The sequence below is a fragment of the Ursus maritimus genome, unplaced genomic scaffold (assembly GCF_017311325.1).
Source record: "Ursus maritimus isolate PB19 unplaced genomic scaffold, ASM1731132v1 scaffold_17, whole genome shotgun sequence".
NCBI lineage: Eukaryota > Metazoa > Chordata > Mammalia > Carnivora > Ursidae > Ursus > Ursus maritimus.
Window position 1 is genome coordinate 57,036,654 of NW_024424119.1, and position 13,864 is coordinate 57,050,517.

General features: G+C 62.8%; 2 protein-coding genes across 2 annotated transcripts in view; one reads left to right on the forward strand and one right to left on the reverse strand.

Annotated features, from left to right (window-relative positions):
• The window catches only part of ADAMTSL2 (ADAMTS like 2), a 34,481-nt gene extending 25,176 nt beyond the window's left edge, over positions 1-9,305 (forward strand). Inside the window, exons 13-19 of the mRNA XM_040632151.1 lie at positions 2,685-2,811; positions 3,607-3,820; positions 3,908-4,063; positions 4,591-4,761; positions 5,427-5,603; positions 7,682-7,826; positions 8,655-9,305. Coding sequence (XP_040488085.1) covers positions 2,685-2,811; positions 3,607-3,820; positions 3,908-4,063; positions 4,591-4,761; positions 5,427-5,603; positions 7,682-7,826; positions 8,655-8,773 — 1,109 coding nt within the window. The 3' untranslated portion in view covers positions 8,774-9,305. The remainder of the gene's footprint in view (positions 1-2,684; positions 2,812-3,606; positions 3,821-3,907; positions 4,064-4,590; positions 4,762-5,426; positions 5,604-7,681; positions 7,827-8,654) is intronic.
• Positions 9,306-12,484: 3,179 nt separating this feature from the next.
• Positions 12,485-13,535, reverse strand: FAM163B (family with sequence similarity 163 member B). Its single transcript, XM_008709463.2, has 2 exons — positions 13,443-13,535; positions 12,485-12,886 (listed from the first exon to the last, which is right to left on the reverse strand). The coding sequence occupies exons 1-2, from the start codon at positions 13,533-13,535 to the stop codon at positions 12,485-12,487; spliced, it is 495 nt and encodes a 164-aa protein (XP_008707685.2).
• Between the last annotated feature and the right edge of the window lie 329 nt (positions 13,536-13,864).

Consider the following 13,864-nt stretch of genomic DNA (forward strand, 5'->3'; position numbering starts at 1 on the left):
CCCCCCCCCCCCCCCCCCCGCCCCGGTCTCCCCAGGACGCTGCAAGTGCTGGAATTGTCCTGAAACCTTATGTCTGGGAGCAATTCCTTTCCCTCCCAGACGAAGTGTTGCCTGGGGGTGGGGGGTGGGGTTGACAGCGCTTGGGATGGTGGTGAGGGGCCTGATGCCCAGCCCTGGGGGGAAGACAGTCCCCAGGGAGGACACAGAGCCTCTTCTCCTTGGCCACAGAGTGGCCAGGCAGGGAAATGGTCTGGCTTTGCCTCTTGTGGCCCGAGGGCATAGTGGGGTGAAAGAAGACAGGAAGCGAGAAAGACCGATTTAGGCTCTGCTATGGGAAGCGCTCTCCTTTAGCCAAGGCTGTCCAGGAGCGAAACGAGCGGGCCCGGTAGAGGGTGAGTTCCCCATCACCACGAAGGCACCCAGCTGGGCCCAAGTGCCACAGGGCAGCAATGGCGGGGTTGGGTTCCTGCTGAATGTCTCCCCTGCCACTATCGAATTCGAAGCTGGTGACTGTGGCCGACTACTCTCCAAATCCCATTTCATGGGGTGCCAAGGCCAGGCCGGGTGGCGGTGGGGTGAGTACAGGGTCATGGGCACCCAGCGGGGGCCCCTTGGCGCCTCCTGGGAGAGGGCTGGAGGTAGCGGGGCCGGCAGGCCCCAAGCCAGTGCAGCACACCCATCTGTGTTTCACGTGCTCGGGCTCCCTGCTCGCTTTTGCTTAAAGGGAAGGCCCCGTGCGTAAGGAGGTTCGAAAAGCGCTGTGTGCAAGACTGAGGTAATGAAGAAAATCGGTACCTCGACTCTCCCAGCATCTCGGGGAGGTCCCCAGTTGGGGATGACCAAGCTAAGGCCTTGAGAGTCAGAGAGTCTGAGAGTGTTCACGTGACCCCACCATGACGAGGGAGACACTGAGCCGGGTCTTGAACCCGTATCTTTTGCTCAAGACCTGCCGTGTTTCCACTCAATGGTGACGTCTGAATAGCTCATCAGGCACTTGGCGAGGGTCTGCAAGTCCCCAGCCCTGGACCTCCCTGGGCCCCAGAGCTGGTGTCTCTGAGGCCTGGAACATTCCAAGCAGACCTGGCCAAGAAGGCGGCCTTCCCCTCAGAGAGGGCGAACGACGACACAGCCTACTGCTGGCTCAGAGGGGCCGGCGATTGCAGCCTGGCTCGTCCTTTACGGGGAAAAAAAATCCCCATGTAGGCTGCTTCCCCGGCTGTTTCTTTCTATCCAGGGCTGGGTCTTGGAGAGGCAGAAGCTTTCAGACATGCGCCGCTGGGAAGGGAGGGCTGGGGCTCTCCATCAATGGGGAAATTGTTTCCTCCTGGGGGACTGGCAGCCCCACTGAGGAGGACTCTTATCTCCAACATTCAGGGAGTCTGGGTCATCTCTCTCTCTCTCTCTCTCTCTCTCTCACACACACACACATACACACCAGCAACAACAAACCCTAACCACACCTGGCCTTCACCGATGCTAAAAAATCTCCCTGAATCATCCTGCTTCCTTTGCAGGGACCCAATCACTGTTCGGTGAATTTGGCCCATGTGCCAACTTAGTGCCGAGTACAGGGGTGCAAGGGCAAGAAGACCCTTCTTCCAGAGGAGTAGAAGATGGGGGGTGGGTCAAAGAACGAACAGTATTGGGTGAGGGCTGGGCCTTTACACATCGTCCCCCTGATGGGATTTATGGAGTACCAGGGAGCCAAGGAAGGTAAACACATGCAGTAGTGATTAAGGAAAGTTCAAGAGAGTGGGATGAGGATTAAGGTGTGCCATAGGAGGGCAGGGAGAGTCTGAAGATCAAATATAACACCTGGGGGAGGGGAGCTGAAAAGGGCTGGGATGGTGAGAGTTTCCAAACATATCCATTCACCCACCAACCTATCCATCCTTCCATGTACTCACCAAACTGTCTATCCATCCATCCATATCTATCCACCCATCCACCCACAGCCTGTCCATCCATCCATCCATCCATCCACCCATATCCATTCACCCATCTACCCACAACCTGTCCATCCATCTGTCCATCCATCCATCCATTTATCCATCCATTTATCCATTTACCCATATTCATTCATCCATCCACTCACAACCTGTCCATCCATCCATCCGTCCATCCATCCACCCACAAGCCGTCCATCCATCCATCCATCCATCCATCCATCCATCCATCCATCCATCCATTTATCCATCTACCCATATCCATCCATCCACCCACAACTTGTCCATCCATCCATCCATCCATCTATCCGCCTATCCATGTATCCATCTACCTACCCGCCCTCCCATTTACCCACCTACAGATGGGTAGTTGCTGAATGAATGAAAATTAGTGACACCTGCCTGTATTTGCCTCTGTACCCCTATAAGGGCCAATTTGACCCCAGAGTTTGTGACATACTAAGTGGATGCCCAGTCTGAGCTGGGTGGGGTAGGGGTGGCAGTGGGGGTGCAGAGAGTGGTCAGACCCCGAGACATGGGCAGGGAGAGAGTTCAAATCCACAAAGCTGTCCTCACTGGGCTCTGCCACTGTTCTGTAAGCTGGTTACTGTCATTATCCTCAATTTAAACCGGGAAGCTCTGAGAGGTCAGGTGACTTGTCTGTGGTCACATGGCCCATCTGCTGGTCTCCAAGGGATTTGTTTATGGCTCATGGGCCCTTCCCTTGTCCTGAACCAGGGGTCATGTCGACCTATGCTATGTGCGTCCGCTATGATGGCATCGAGGTGGATGACAGCTACTGTGACGCCCTGACCCGTCCTGAGCCTGTCCAGGAGTTCTGCGCCGGGCGGGAGTGCCAGCCCAGGTACCTGCCACCCCGTGCCCTGGGCCGGGGTGTGGGGGCAGCTGGGTGTCTGCTTTGCCTCTGCCTCTGCCTAGAGGAGCAGCAGGACTTCGTCAGCATCCTGCTCCCGTGACGGGCTTTGTGGGCAGGGGCCTGCGGGGTAGGGGTACGAGCCTGGCCTTCTGGTCCTCCTGCCATGTATCACACTACCTCACACGTGGTCAGAGACTGAGCCCTAAGCGTGTCCTCTTCCCACTCACGACCCTGATGGGGTCCCCAGAGGAGCCCGAGGCTATGCACCTCTTTTCTTCTGGCTTGCTCCATCCGGGCCCTCTGCTCCCTGCATATTTGCTCCCTTCTGAGAAGCTGGTTATGGGACCCCGAGGGTCTGCCCTTCCCCCTTGGAGCCCCCATGGGGGTCAGCACAGGGCTCTGGGACACTGAAGCATGACCTTGAGAAAGAGAAGGAAGGAGGGCACTTTGGGAGGAAGGAACGACATGAGCAAGGGAGCAGGGCCAGGACATGGGTCCTGAAGTGGCTGGAAAACCAGGGGCTGTGTGGAGGTGAGAGCAGGTGGAGGCCACGTGGGTTCCTAGGCAGGCTGGCCAAGTGCATGCTCCGGGCACCAGCTCCGGGAACTGTGCCCCGCCCCCCAACCTGGGTGTCTCCCAGGGGGGCTCAGGGTCACGTGGGCAGCAGCCTCCACCCTGGCTGGCCTAGCGCAGTGTGATTTCGGACGCCGTCGGGGGGCTGCGTGGGGTCCCCGCTGCGGGAAGGAAGGTGGGGTGTCTGAAGGCCGGCCCCTCCCGAGGCAGGTGGGAGACCAGCAGCTGGAGCGAGTGCTCGCGCACGTGCGGCGAGGGCTACCAGTTCCGAATCGTGCGCTGCTGGAAGATGCTGTCCCCCGGCTTCGACAGCTCCGTGTACAGTGACCTGTGCGAGGCGGCCGAGGCCGTGCGGCCCGAGGAGCGCAAGACGTGCCGCAACCCGGCGTGCGGGCCCCAGTGGGAGATGTCCGAGTGGTCCGAGGTGAGCGTGCGCGCCGCCGAGCCCGCGTGCTCGGGGTCCACGCACATCGGGGCAGCCCTGACTCCGCCCTCACCCGCTTCCTCGCAGTGCACCGCCAAGTGTGGGGAGCGCAGCGTGGTGACCAGGGACATCCGCTGCTCGGAGGACGAGAAGCTGTGTGACCCCAACACCAGGCCCGTGGGGGAGAAGGACTGCACGGGCCCCCCCTGCGACCGCCAGTGGACTGTCTCTGACTGGGGCCCGGTGAGGGCAGGGTCCGGAGCGGGGTGGGGGGGGCGGCTACTGCCTGTGCCCAGCGAGAGTGGGTCCCCGCTCTTCACCTTGGGGTGCCTCAGTCTCCCTGTTTGTCTCGAGTGAGGATGTGGGGTTAGAACCCCTAACCAGCCGTTCTCCTTGTTATTATGAGGAATCAAAGCCTTATCCGAAAGCACGATCCCTTTTCATGACCTCCCCGTCTGTGTGTCTGTGTGTCTGTCTCTGTGTCTCTCGTCTGTCACAGACACTCAGCTGCTCACCAGGGTCCCCTCTGGGTGCTGGGTACACGGATGACCTTTTTAGGTATTTTAGGTGTGCTTTTCTGTGTCTGTTTTTCACGGAGCATAGAATATTTCTGTAATTAGAACAGAAAATGTTATTTAAAAAGCGGTTGCCCTGGCAACCGCTCCCTCCCCCACGCTGCCTGGGGAGCTGGTCCTCTCTGGGAACGGCTGCGGGGGGGGGGGGACGACATGGAGAGGGCCCTGCCTCTAACCCCAGCCTCCCCCCTGCAGTGCAGTGGAAGCTGCGGCCAGGGACGGATGATCCGGCACGTGTACTGTAAGACCAGCGATGGCCGGGTGGTGCCCGAGTCGCAGTGCCAGATGGAGACCAAGCCTCTGGCCATCCACCCGTGCGGGGACAAGAACTGCCCCGCCCACTGGCTGGCCCAGGACTGGGAGCGGGTGAGTGCCCCGAGCCAGCGGCGGGGCTGCCCTCTGCCTGGGAGAGCACGCAGCCGAGAGCCAAGTGGCCAGAGGGACAGACGGGTCACACGGGGAATTAATCGCACATTACGATGGCACAATTCACTACGAATTAATTTGAAATAGAAAAAAAAAGCCCCAAAGGGGAGAGCACCCCTTAAGACTTGCCAAATCTAAGGAGGCAAATGCTCGGTGAGGTATGTGGAATGGGTTGTGGTTCCTTGGCCCCCCTCCCAGCCCCCGCTTTCTGGATTTGTGGGAAACCAGGGCAGGGGGCATGCAGGCTGTGCACCCATTTGTTCCCCGACCATCTCGTCTGCCCACCGACCGGCCAGTCTCTGATTTGCCCCTCAGGACAAGTCGTTCTCGCCAAGTCGCTGTGTGTGGACCACCGTTAGCCCAGTCCTCTTGGGACAAATCGTCATTAACCATTTTGTTTCAAAACAGATGGTTTTCTGCGAAATTGCTTTTGATCTGAGGCCAAATGGTTATTGACCAAAGAGTTCTCAGCCAATTTGCTGGGGATGCAAACGCATTCACCCGGTTGTTACTGACCAAGCCGTGTCACCGCAGTCCCGTGTGCTGTGTTCTGGTCCTCCTGGCCTCTGACCTCTGACCCGGCCCCATCTGTCCCCTGGCCTCAGTGTAACACCACCTGTGGCCGAGGTGTGAAGAAGAGGTTGGTCTTGTGCATGGAGCTGGCCAACGGGAAGCCACAGACCCGCAGCGGCCCCGAGTGCGGGCTGGCTAAGAAGCCCCCCGAGGAGAGCACCTGCTTCGAGAGACCTTGCTTCAAGTGGTACACCAGCCCGTGGTCTGAAGTGAGTGCCCAGCTGGCCCCTCTGCACCCTTGGGCCAGCCCTGAGTCCTGGTCCTGCCATGGTACCTCACCCCCCGTCCCAAGTGCCCCTCGCTCACCCCCTCCATGGTCTCCTAGATGTGTCCTTAGCAACAGTGCCCCTCCTGGGCCCCCAGGCCCTCTCCACCTAGTGATGCCATCCGCTTTCAAGAGGAGGCAGAAGGGGAGGCCCAGAGTGGTCTTTGAGCATCACCGAGAGTGGTGGGGGAGAGAACGGGAGCCCCGGGGCCGGGGCCGCTGTGGCCAGGCTGTGTGGTCTGGGGTCTCTAGAGCCTCTGGCTTCAGTGTCCTCATGGGCCAGCTCTGGACTCTACGGGGATGATGCAGGGGTGTCACACGGCACGGGGAGCCCTGGGCACTTGGCCGTGATGTTCTGCCGTGCGCCTCAGATGCCCATACCCAAGGCTTCCACGGTCTTGGGCGCTAGGACGGTGGAGGCCAAATCTCCAAACCTTAGAGCTCAAGGTGAAGATTTCTAGAGTCTATGAGACAGGGTGAGTCTGGGGGTCCCGTGATTGCTGCTCCTCCCGGAGGGCTAGGGGCCAGGACCTCTGCTCCCCTCCCCGCTCCGGCTCAGGGTTCTCAGTGGAAAGACAAGGTGATGCCAGTCGTGCCCTAGACGGGACCTCTGCTTCCTACAGCACGCGTGCTTGTTCAAGAGCCAGAACATGCGCATTTAGTCATTCTGTGTCGCCCACGAAAGGACCCACCTGGGAGAAGGAAAGGGGCTGAGGGTGGGGTGGAGGCTTCCAGAGGCGGCGTGGGCAGAGCCAAGGGCCTGAAGGGTGAACAGGCGTCCAGGGGCCTGGAGGGTCTATTGGCTGCGGAGAGTAGGGCGAGGCCTGTCAGGGGGCCAAGCGTCCCCCTGAGTGACAGTGCCTGGCTGGGAGGGGAGGGTGGGGAGGGCATCAGGTGCGGCTGAGAGGTTAGTGAAGTTTGCCTGGGGCTCCAGGCCTCCAGGAGCCAGTTTCGGAAGATGGGGGCAGCTGTGGGGGTAGGGCAGGTGCCAGTGCTATGCTGGGGGTTGGGTATCAAGCCCTAGAAGGGAGGAGAGCCACAAACAGGGAACAGACCCTGCCCGTCCCCCAAAATGACCTGAGAGCGCTGGGGGAGGGACCTCCCCATGTTGCCCTGTTGACGACGTGTGGGTGAGGGGTGACTGACACAGATAGACCACGGTGGGTGTGTGGACCTCTGGCATCTTGTCCCTGTGCCTGCCTCTACCTGGGACGCGGGCTCAGTAAGAGTTCACTCCTCCCAACTGTCCTCTCCACCACTCCCCAGGGGCGGGGGGTTCCCTCCGGGGCACAGCTCTGGGGGTATCCAGCCATGGTGGGCAATCCTGTGTGCTCAGTGCTGAGCTGGCCTCCTCTTGCCCCCAGCCTGGGCCAGCCCCCCACGCTGGGAGTGGGTGGGTGGTCCTTCCTACTGAGTCTTAATCAGTTGAATGGGAGGCTGGGTCCAGGGAGGCTGGGGCCTCCCACCCGTAGCCCCCTCAGGGAGTCGAGGGCTCAGGTCCCAGATGTGCGTGGGTGATGTGGGGTCACCCATATCGGGGGGAGCAAGAGGGAGCCACCGCCTGTAGGATCTTGGCAGGAGGATGACGGGGTAACTGGGGTCAGCAGATGTCCCTGGTGTTCTGGGTAGCTCAGCGGGGTTTTCCAAGGGGAACATCTGGACGGGGGAGCCTCCGGTGGGAGTGGCGACTTTGGAAGATGGGTTGAATTGGCCCATGACACACACAGTTTTTTAGCGGAGTGGGAAACCAGCGCTCTCCCTCGGCCATGGCCCCGTGTGTCCGGAGTGTTTTGTCTCATGAGCCCTGGGAAAGCGGAAACCAAAGGACCCACCCAGGGACAGTGGGAGAGGAGGGGTCCGCTGCTTCACTGCAAACAGTGAGGCTGAGCGGCCCTGGGTGGGGTGAGTGTCAGGCTTTGAGACTCAGCAGCCTGGGGGTAGGGGTGGGTTCCCTCTTTGGCCGGAAGCCCTGCCCTGCCGGGGGCGGGGGGTGGGCTTTGGTCACGCTGTCTCTCTCGTCAGTGCACCAAGACCTGTGGGGTGGGCGTGCGGATGCGAGACGTGAAATGCTACCAGGGGACGGACATCGTCCGGGGCTGCGACCCGCTGGTGAAGCCCGTCGGCAGGCAGGCCTGTGACCTGCAGGCCTGCCCCACAGAGCCCCCAGGTGAGAAGGGGAGGCCTACAAAGGCCGGCAGAGCCAGGGCCTGAGGCATGAGCAGGTGTCAGCCAAGGGGCCAGGAGGATCTGGTAGCTGTGGACCCCAAGTCCTGTGGGGGGCGAAGACTCCACACCCCTGAGAATGGCTGAGTTTGACTGGAGGTGAGGGTGGGCAGGGCGGCCAGTGAGACCCAACTGGGGCTCAAGGTCCCCAGGAGCCATTGCAAGATGGGCATCTGGCTTCCGAAGATCGGGCCGACTCTGGGGGGACCAGCAATCCGGGGTAACTCAGCCTGCATGGGGCGCGCAGCTCAGGTGCCGGCCACGGGAGGCCGGGCGGCGAGGGCCGACGTCGGGCTCGCGTGCCTGGAGCAGGGCCAGGGTGCTAGGCTCTGAGGGGCACTGGGACAGGCGATGGGCTGCTTCACACCCGTCCAGTGGCGGGGACGCCTGTGCGCCTGGGGGCCTCCTGGGAAGTGAGGTCAAGGACCCCTCCCAACCTGGCTCTGGGCATCGCCCTTCCTGTGCACAGATCAAACCACCCGGGGCATATTGTGCCATCCTGGGGGGGGGCGGGGCAGAGGACTAGCACTCAAGGGCCCGAAGGGGGGTGGGAGGCCTGTTGCCCCTGCACCTAGAAATGGGCAGGGAGGGGCCACGTGGCCCACCGGTGCTCTGCTGCCTGGGACCACCCCCGACGGGACCAAGCTCGTGCAGTTGAGAGGAGGTAGTGGGGTGGGGGTGGGAGTCCTGGCCTGTTGAGTTTTCACCCGTCGTCGGCCGGCTCTGATGCCCTATCCACCCCCGCCTGCCCCGCCACCGTGTCCCCTCCCAGACGACAGCTGCCAGGACCAGCCAGGCACCAACTGTGGCCTGGCCATCAAGGTGAGCCTCTGCGGCCACTGGTACTACAGCAAGGCGTGCTGCCGCTCCTGCAGACCCCCTCGCTCCTAGGCCCTGCCGCCACCCCTCGGAGACGCGAGCACCTGCTCCGGGGCCCCCCGCAACTCCTGGGGCCCCTCCACGGACACCATGCCCGAGGGCGCCCAGCCTGTGAAGATGAGACCCTGAGCCTCTGCTCTCCCCCTGGGGAAGGAGAGCCCCCCGACAGAGTCGCCCCTGCCCGGGAAGGTGTTCTTCGAGCGACGAGGATGGCGTGTTTGTGGTTCCTGAGCCCCAGCACCCGGCCCGGCACCCGGCCCCAGCCCAGGGGCCTGGGAACGTCATCTGTCCCTCTGGGGCTGTGGGGCCGAGGAGGGCAGGGGCGGCCAGGAGAGCCAGGTGCCACCTCGGACCCGGGTCCTGTTTGGCGTGCTCCTTCCAGAGCAATTGTATCTTACAACCAGCGTCCACTTGCCTCGTTCCATGGCGCTCTCACGCGCGGAGGGACCCGCTGCACTTTACGCCCCGGGAGGAGGCCCTGTTCCTCACGGCACACTACCATACGGTCGTCAGCCAGTACTCCTGTCTGTTAATAAAGTGGTTGTGTTTACGGCGGCATCGTGGGCTCCCCGCGGCTCCGGCAGGAGGGGTGGGGTGGCGTCGGGCTCTGAGAGCCGTGCTGTCCAGCTCGCGAGTTCAGGAAGATTGGCTGAGGCCTCGGGCCGAGCTGCAGCCTCTCCCCGAGGAGGTGACAGTCGGGGACAAGCAGACACGGGTGGGGTGCCTGTGGGGGTGAGGGCAACAGGGGGCATTGGGACTCCCACATTGTACTCAGAACTGAGCCACTCTCACGCCTTCTGGCTGGTGTGGAAGCTGGGGAGGGGCTGGGGCGCTGGAGGAATTGCCTGCCCTGAACCTCGGGAGAAAAGCCCCACCTCGGGGTGTGTAGGGAAGGAGGAAATCGGGCAGGTGGGGCCGGTCCCACACTGGGCGCTCGGGAATGCCCTCCATCATTACCGTTTCTGGGCCTCGTAGAAGGGCTACGTAATCTGGACTTGGGGGTGCAGGGCCACAGGAGGGCTTCCTGGGGGAGGTGATATTTAGTCTGGTCCCCAGCAGGAGTCCCTCTCCTGGATGAAGGGGTGGGGAAGGGCGAGCAGAAGAGGAAGCAGTGAGCACAAAGCCTCCAGGGGAAGGGTCGGGCGATGTGGAAGATGCTGAAAGCTACTTGCTCTGGCTTCGGTGGAGGGAAGGAGGACTGGAAGTGAGACTGCCACAGGGCCCAGGAGGCCACAGGGATTGTCTCCTTTGGGGACAGGTGGCAGGAGGGCAGGTGGCTTCCCTGGGAGGCTCGGCCAGCCACTCCCCAAACTGGGGCCAGAGCAGGGTCCACGCATGGTGTTCAGGACAGCCCTAGGGGGCTGCGAGGGGGACGGATGTTGAAGGTCACTGAGGTCGTGGGGTGGGCTTGCATGAGGTCCCCAGCTCCGTTCCAGGAGATGGGGGTCACCGCAATCCAGAGGTCTGGGTCTCCCTGATGCACCCTGCTGCTCAGCCCTGTTGTCGACCCCTCCTCTCCCTCCTCCCCCTCTGCTCGGCCTCCCTCCCCCATCCTGCTTTCCAACAACACTCACTGTGCACTTACTGTATGCCAGGCTCTGCATCACACGCTTCCTAAGAGCCCCGTGAAGGGGGCATTGCTATCACCCCACTGTGTTTATGCTAGCACAGGCCCAGAGACCCTCCACAGCTCGTCCCAGGTGACTCAGCCCGTCACCTCCATCCCGCTCTCCAGGAGCTCAGAGTCTAGGCCAGTGGCTCCCAGCCTTGGCAGACAGACACGACCACCCTGGGAAACACCCTGAGACGTGCCGTGCTGTGACGGACCCCCCGGACGGGAGAGGACAGGCAGACTCTGCCTGGCACGGGGCTGGACGTGGTCCCCGCCCAGACGGTGCCGGGGAGGGGTCTGGGCTGGCCTGGAATCCCAGGCTGACCGAAGGCAGCAGTGGCGGCGGTGGCGGCGTGGTGATGCTGGAGATGAGTTTTATTGGCGTTCGCTTTTCTCAGGGAGCACCAGCTCCCCGCAGGTCCCCTCAGTGCAGCTGCATGAGCTCACACGGAAGGGCGCTTATCTCATTTCAAGTGGATCTATGAATCTATACAGAGAATAGAGACCAGAGAAGGAAAGAGGAACCCGGCACAGAACCGCCACCTCCCGGGGCTCACCCCCCCACCCCAGCCCACCCCCCAAGCAAATGCACAAAACGAGCTCATGGGGTTCCACAAAGGAAGGGAGCTTGGGCTGCGGGGAAGGTTGGGGATGGATTCCATTAGCGTGTCCAAACTGAGGCAGAAGGAGAAAGGAAGAAGGAGAAATAATCCAGAACGCTAAAAATAGTCAAGTTTTCCCTAACTCTGCTCACACCCAGATGACTCCACTCCTCGGGGCTTTCGGCAAGAGGCGGGTACAGGCTGCCCGTGGCTCGGGGGTCCTTGAAGATCTGTTTGTCTTTTAGGAAGATGGCGTAGCTGAGCAGCTTGGTCTGCCTCCCTGGCAGACAGAGGCTCCCCTACCCTGGGGGCTCCACGATGGCACCCGAGAGGGCAGGGGGCTCTGGGGCCCTGCTGCAGAGGAGGAAATGCTGCCCCCGGCTGGGTGGGGGGGGCAGCGTTCCCCGTGCCCAGGACCCTGGAGTTGGGACATTTCCCTGGTGTGGCCACTGGGCATCATATCCCCAGCCAGAGGGAGGGAGTTGGAGGGTGGGCTTCCAGGGAGACCCTGACCCTGCTGGGAGTTCGCTGGAGAGCGGGCTCAGTTGCGGTCCGCCATGGAGTGAGATCAGGATCATGGGCCTTGCTCCCGGACCCTCCTGAGACACAGGGGTTGGGTGGGAGAGCTCGGGGTGTCTCCCCTGCGGACCAGAGCTTGAAGGGCTCCCGGAGGCTGAGGCCCAGAGGGTAGGAGGGCCTGTCCCAGGCCTCACGGGGAGACAGTGGGTCTTTTAGGTCCCGATCCTCGCTCGTCTACCCTACCACACCAGGGCTGTGGAATGGGGCACGTATCGTTGTGTGGATGCTCCTGAGGCAGGGGGTTGGCACGTGGCCTCTTCTTCCCTCGGTGCCTCCCTCTTTCACCAAAAAGCCAGTTGGGGCTGTGAGTGGCGAGGGCCCAGCCGCCCCTGAAACTCTTCCAGGGCATCTGCAGGCAGGCCAGCCCAGAGAGCTGTCTCAGCGGCCCGGCACTGGAAGCCAGGGGTGTGTGTCGCGGGGGGAGGAGGCAGTGGCCCCCGTTCCAGGACAGAATACTTGGTCTGCACTTGCTACTGGGCCAGTGACGTCGCGGTCGCCCCCTCTTCCTTGAACAGGTGGGAAGGCGGAGCCCCAGGGAGGGGGGGACGGGGTCAGGTCTCGCAGCCAGGGATGGCCACGTTTCCGGGGCTGGGGTGGGGGGGCACGCTCCGCAGCGGCTTCACTGAAGGGCATCTTCAGCGTCAGGAGCCTGGTGTCTCTGCCTTGTCCTGCAGCCTGACACCCGGGAACCACCGCTCACCTGTGCCTGCCTGCCTTTCCGCCCCGGCCCTGCAGCCCCTACCCCTGGCGGCCACGCGTGTGCTCACTGGGCCTTACCCCTGCCGTGAGCTGCGGAGCTCCCCCACGGGCCCCCGTGGTGACCGGGAGGCGAGGAGGGCTGGGCCGAGCCCTGGTCCGGGCCCCGGGCCAGGCCAACGCACGCCGGGGAGCCCAGCATGGTCTGGGGACCCGGCGGGCAGGCGGGGCCACTCAGACGTCGGTGCTGATGCTGCGGCTCCGGGAGAAGGCCTCCCGCATGGCCGACAGGCGGTTGGGGTTGAGCGCCTGCAGGCCCGCAAAGCTCGCGGGCGGCAGCTCCGCGTCCTCCTGGCTGATGCTCTGGTAGGCCACGCGCTCCCCGCCGTTGCGCACGCCCTCGTCCTCGGGCTCCTGCAGGAAGAAGGCGGGGGGCTCGTAGTGGGAGCAGCTGCGGCAGAGGGCACGGGCCTGCGGGGTCTTCTGGCTGAAGGAGGTGGAGGCGGCCGGGTAGAGCGCCGGCCCGTTGGTCAGCACGAGGTTGCGGCTGCACGGCAGCGGGGGCAGGTGCGAGTGCACGGCGAAGTCAGGCTCCTCCTCGTCCTCCTCCGACTCGTCCTTCTTGCAACAGTAATACTGCAGGCAGAGGGCTGGTGACCCCCGGCTCCTGCCCACCCCCCACGCGCACGGTGGCCAAACTACGGGGAGCACGCTCGGGCCAGGCCCCCTCTGAATGCTGCAGGGAGGCACGGGCTGGTTTCGTCCCCACTGCAGCCGGAGGCAGGCGTGAGAATCATCGCCATTTTGCAGGTGGGGAAACTGAGGCACGGGAGGGTCAGGCAGCCTAAAGATGGGCACTGGGCCATGCTGCCTTGCCCTGCCCTTATGGCTTCCCCTCCCCTCGGGGAGACGTGGAGGGCCCTACGGTGTGGCAGGGAAGGGAGAGCGCAGGGGCAGGGTGGGGCGAGTAGCACAGCCCAGGCGCTCACCCCTGCTTTCCAGCTTGGCAGCTGTGTGCCTCTTGCTAAGTCCCTCAGCCTCCCTGAGCCTCAGTGGCCTCCCCTTGCAGGGAGTCTGGGAAGCCCTGGGTGAGGTGAGCCCGGAGGACCCGACTCTTCCCCTCTTCCCAGGCCCCAGCCCTCGCGGGTCGGGCGGCTCCCTCCTCGCACCCCCCTCTGCGCCCCGGGAGTACCTGGAGCCGGCAGTAGCACAGGACAGCGATGATGCAGAGTAGAATCACAGTCGCCAAGATGCCCCCAGTGATGACCACTGTCCCGGCTGTCATCCGCCCCCTTCTCCATCAACAGCCTGCAACACACGCCACCAGCCTTACTGCACCCTTGCTTCCTCACTGCAAAAGCAACCCCGGCCAGTTTGGAAAGTTGAGGAAACTGGCAGAAAGGGGGGGCTCAAACACCCCGGGGCATGCGCGCAGGAGGCAGGGGCAGGAGGAGACCCAGGCCGGCTCTGCCCTCCCTCCCCGGGGGCCTGGCTTCCATATCTGGGGGCGCTGCTGCTAGCGGGGCTCCCCAGCCTGGCTCGCGGGGCTCGGAGAAGAGTTCGTGAGCACGCGCTTCAGCGCTCAGCGTAGCATGCTCTCTGGGAATGGCATCC

Excerpts from the sequence above, each read along its gene's own strand:
- FAM163B (XM_008709463.2), bottom strand. The coding sequence starts at position 13,535 with ATGACAGCCGGGACAGTGGTCATCACTGGGGGCATCTTGGCGACTGTG. Across the intron at positions 12,887-13,442 it reads TGTGCTACTGCCGGCTCCAG|TATTACTGTTGCAAGAAGGA; the intron begins GTACTCCCGGGG and ends CTCTGCCTGCAG.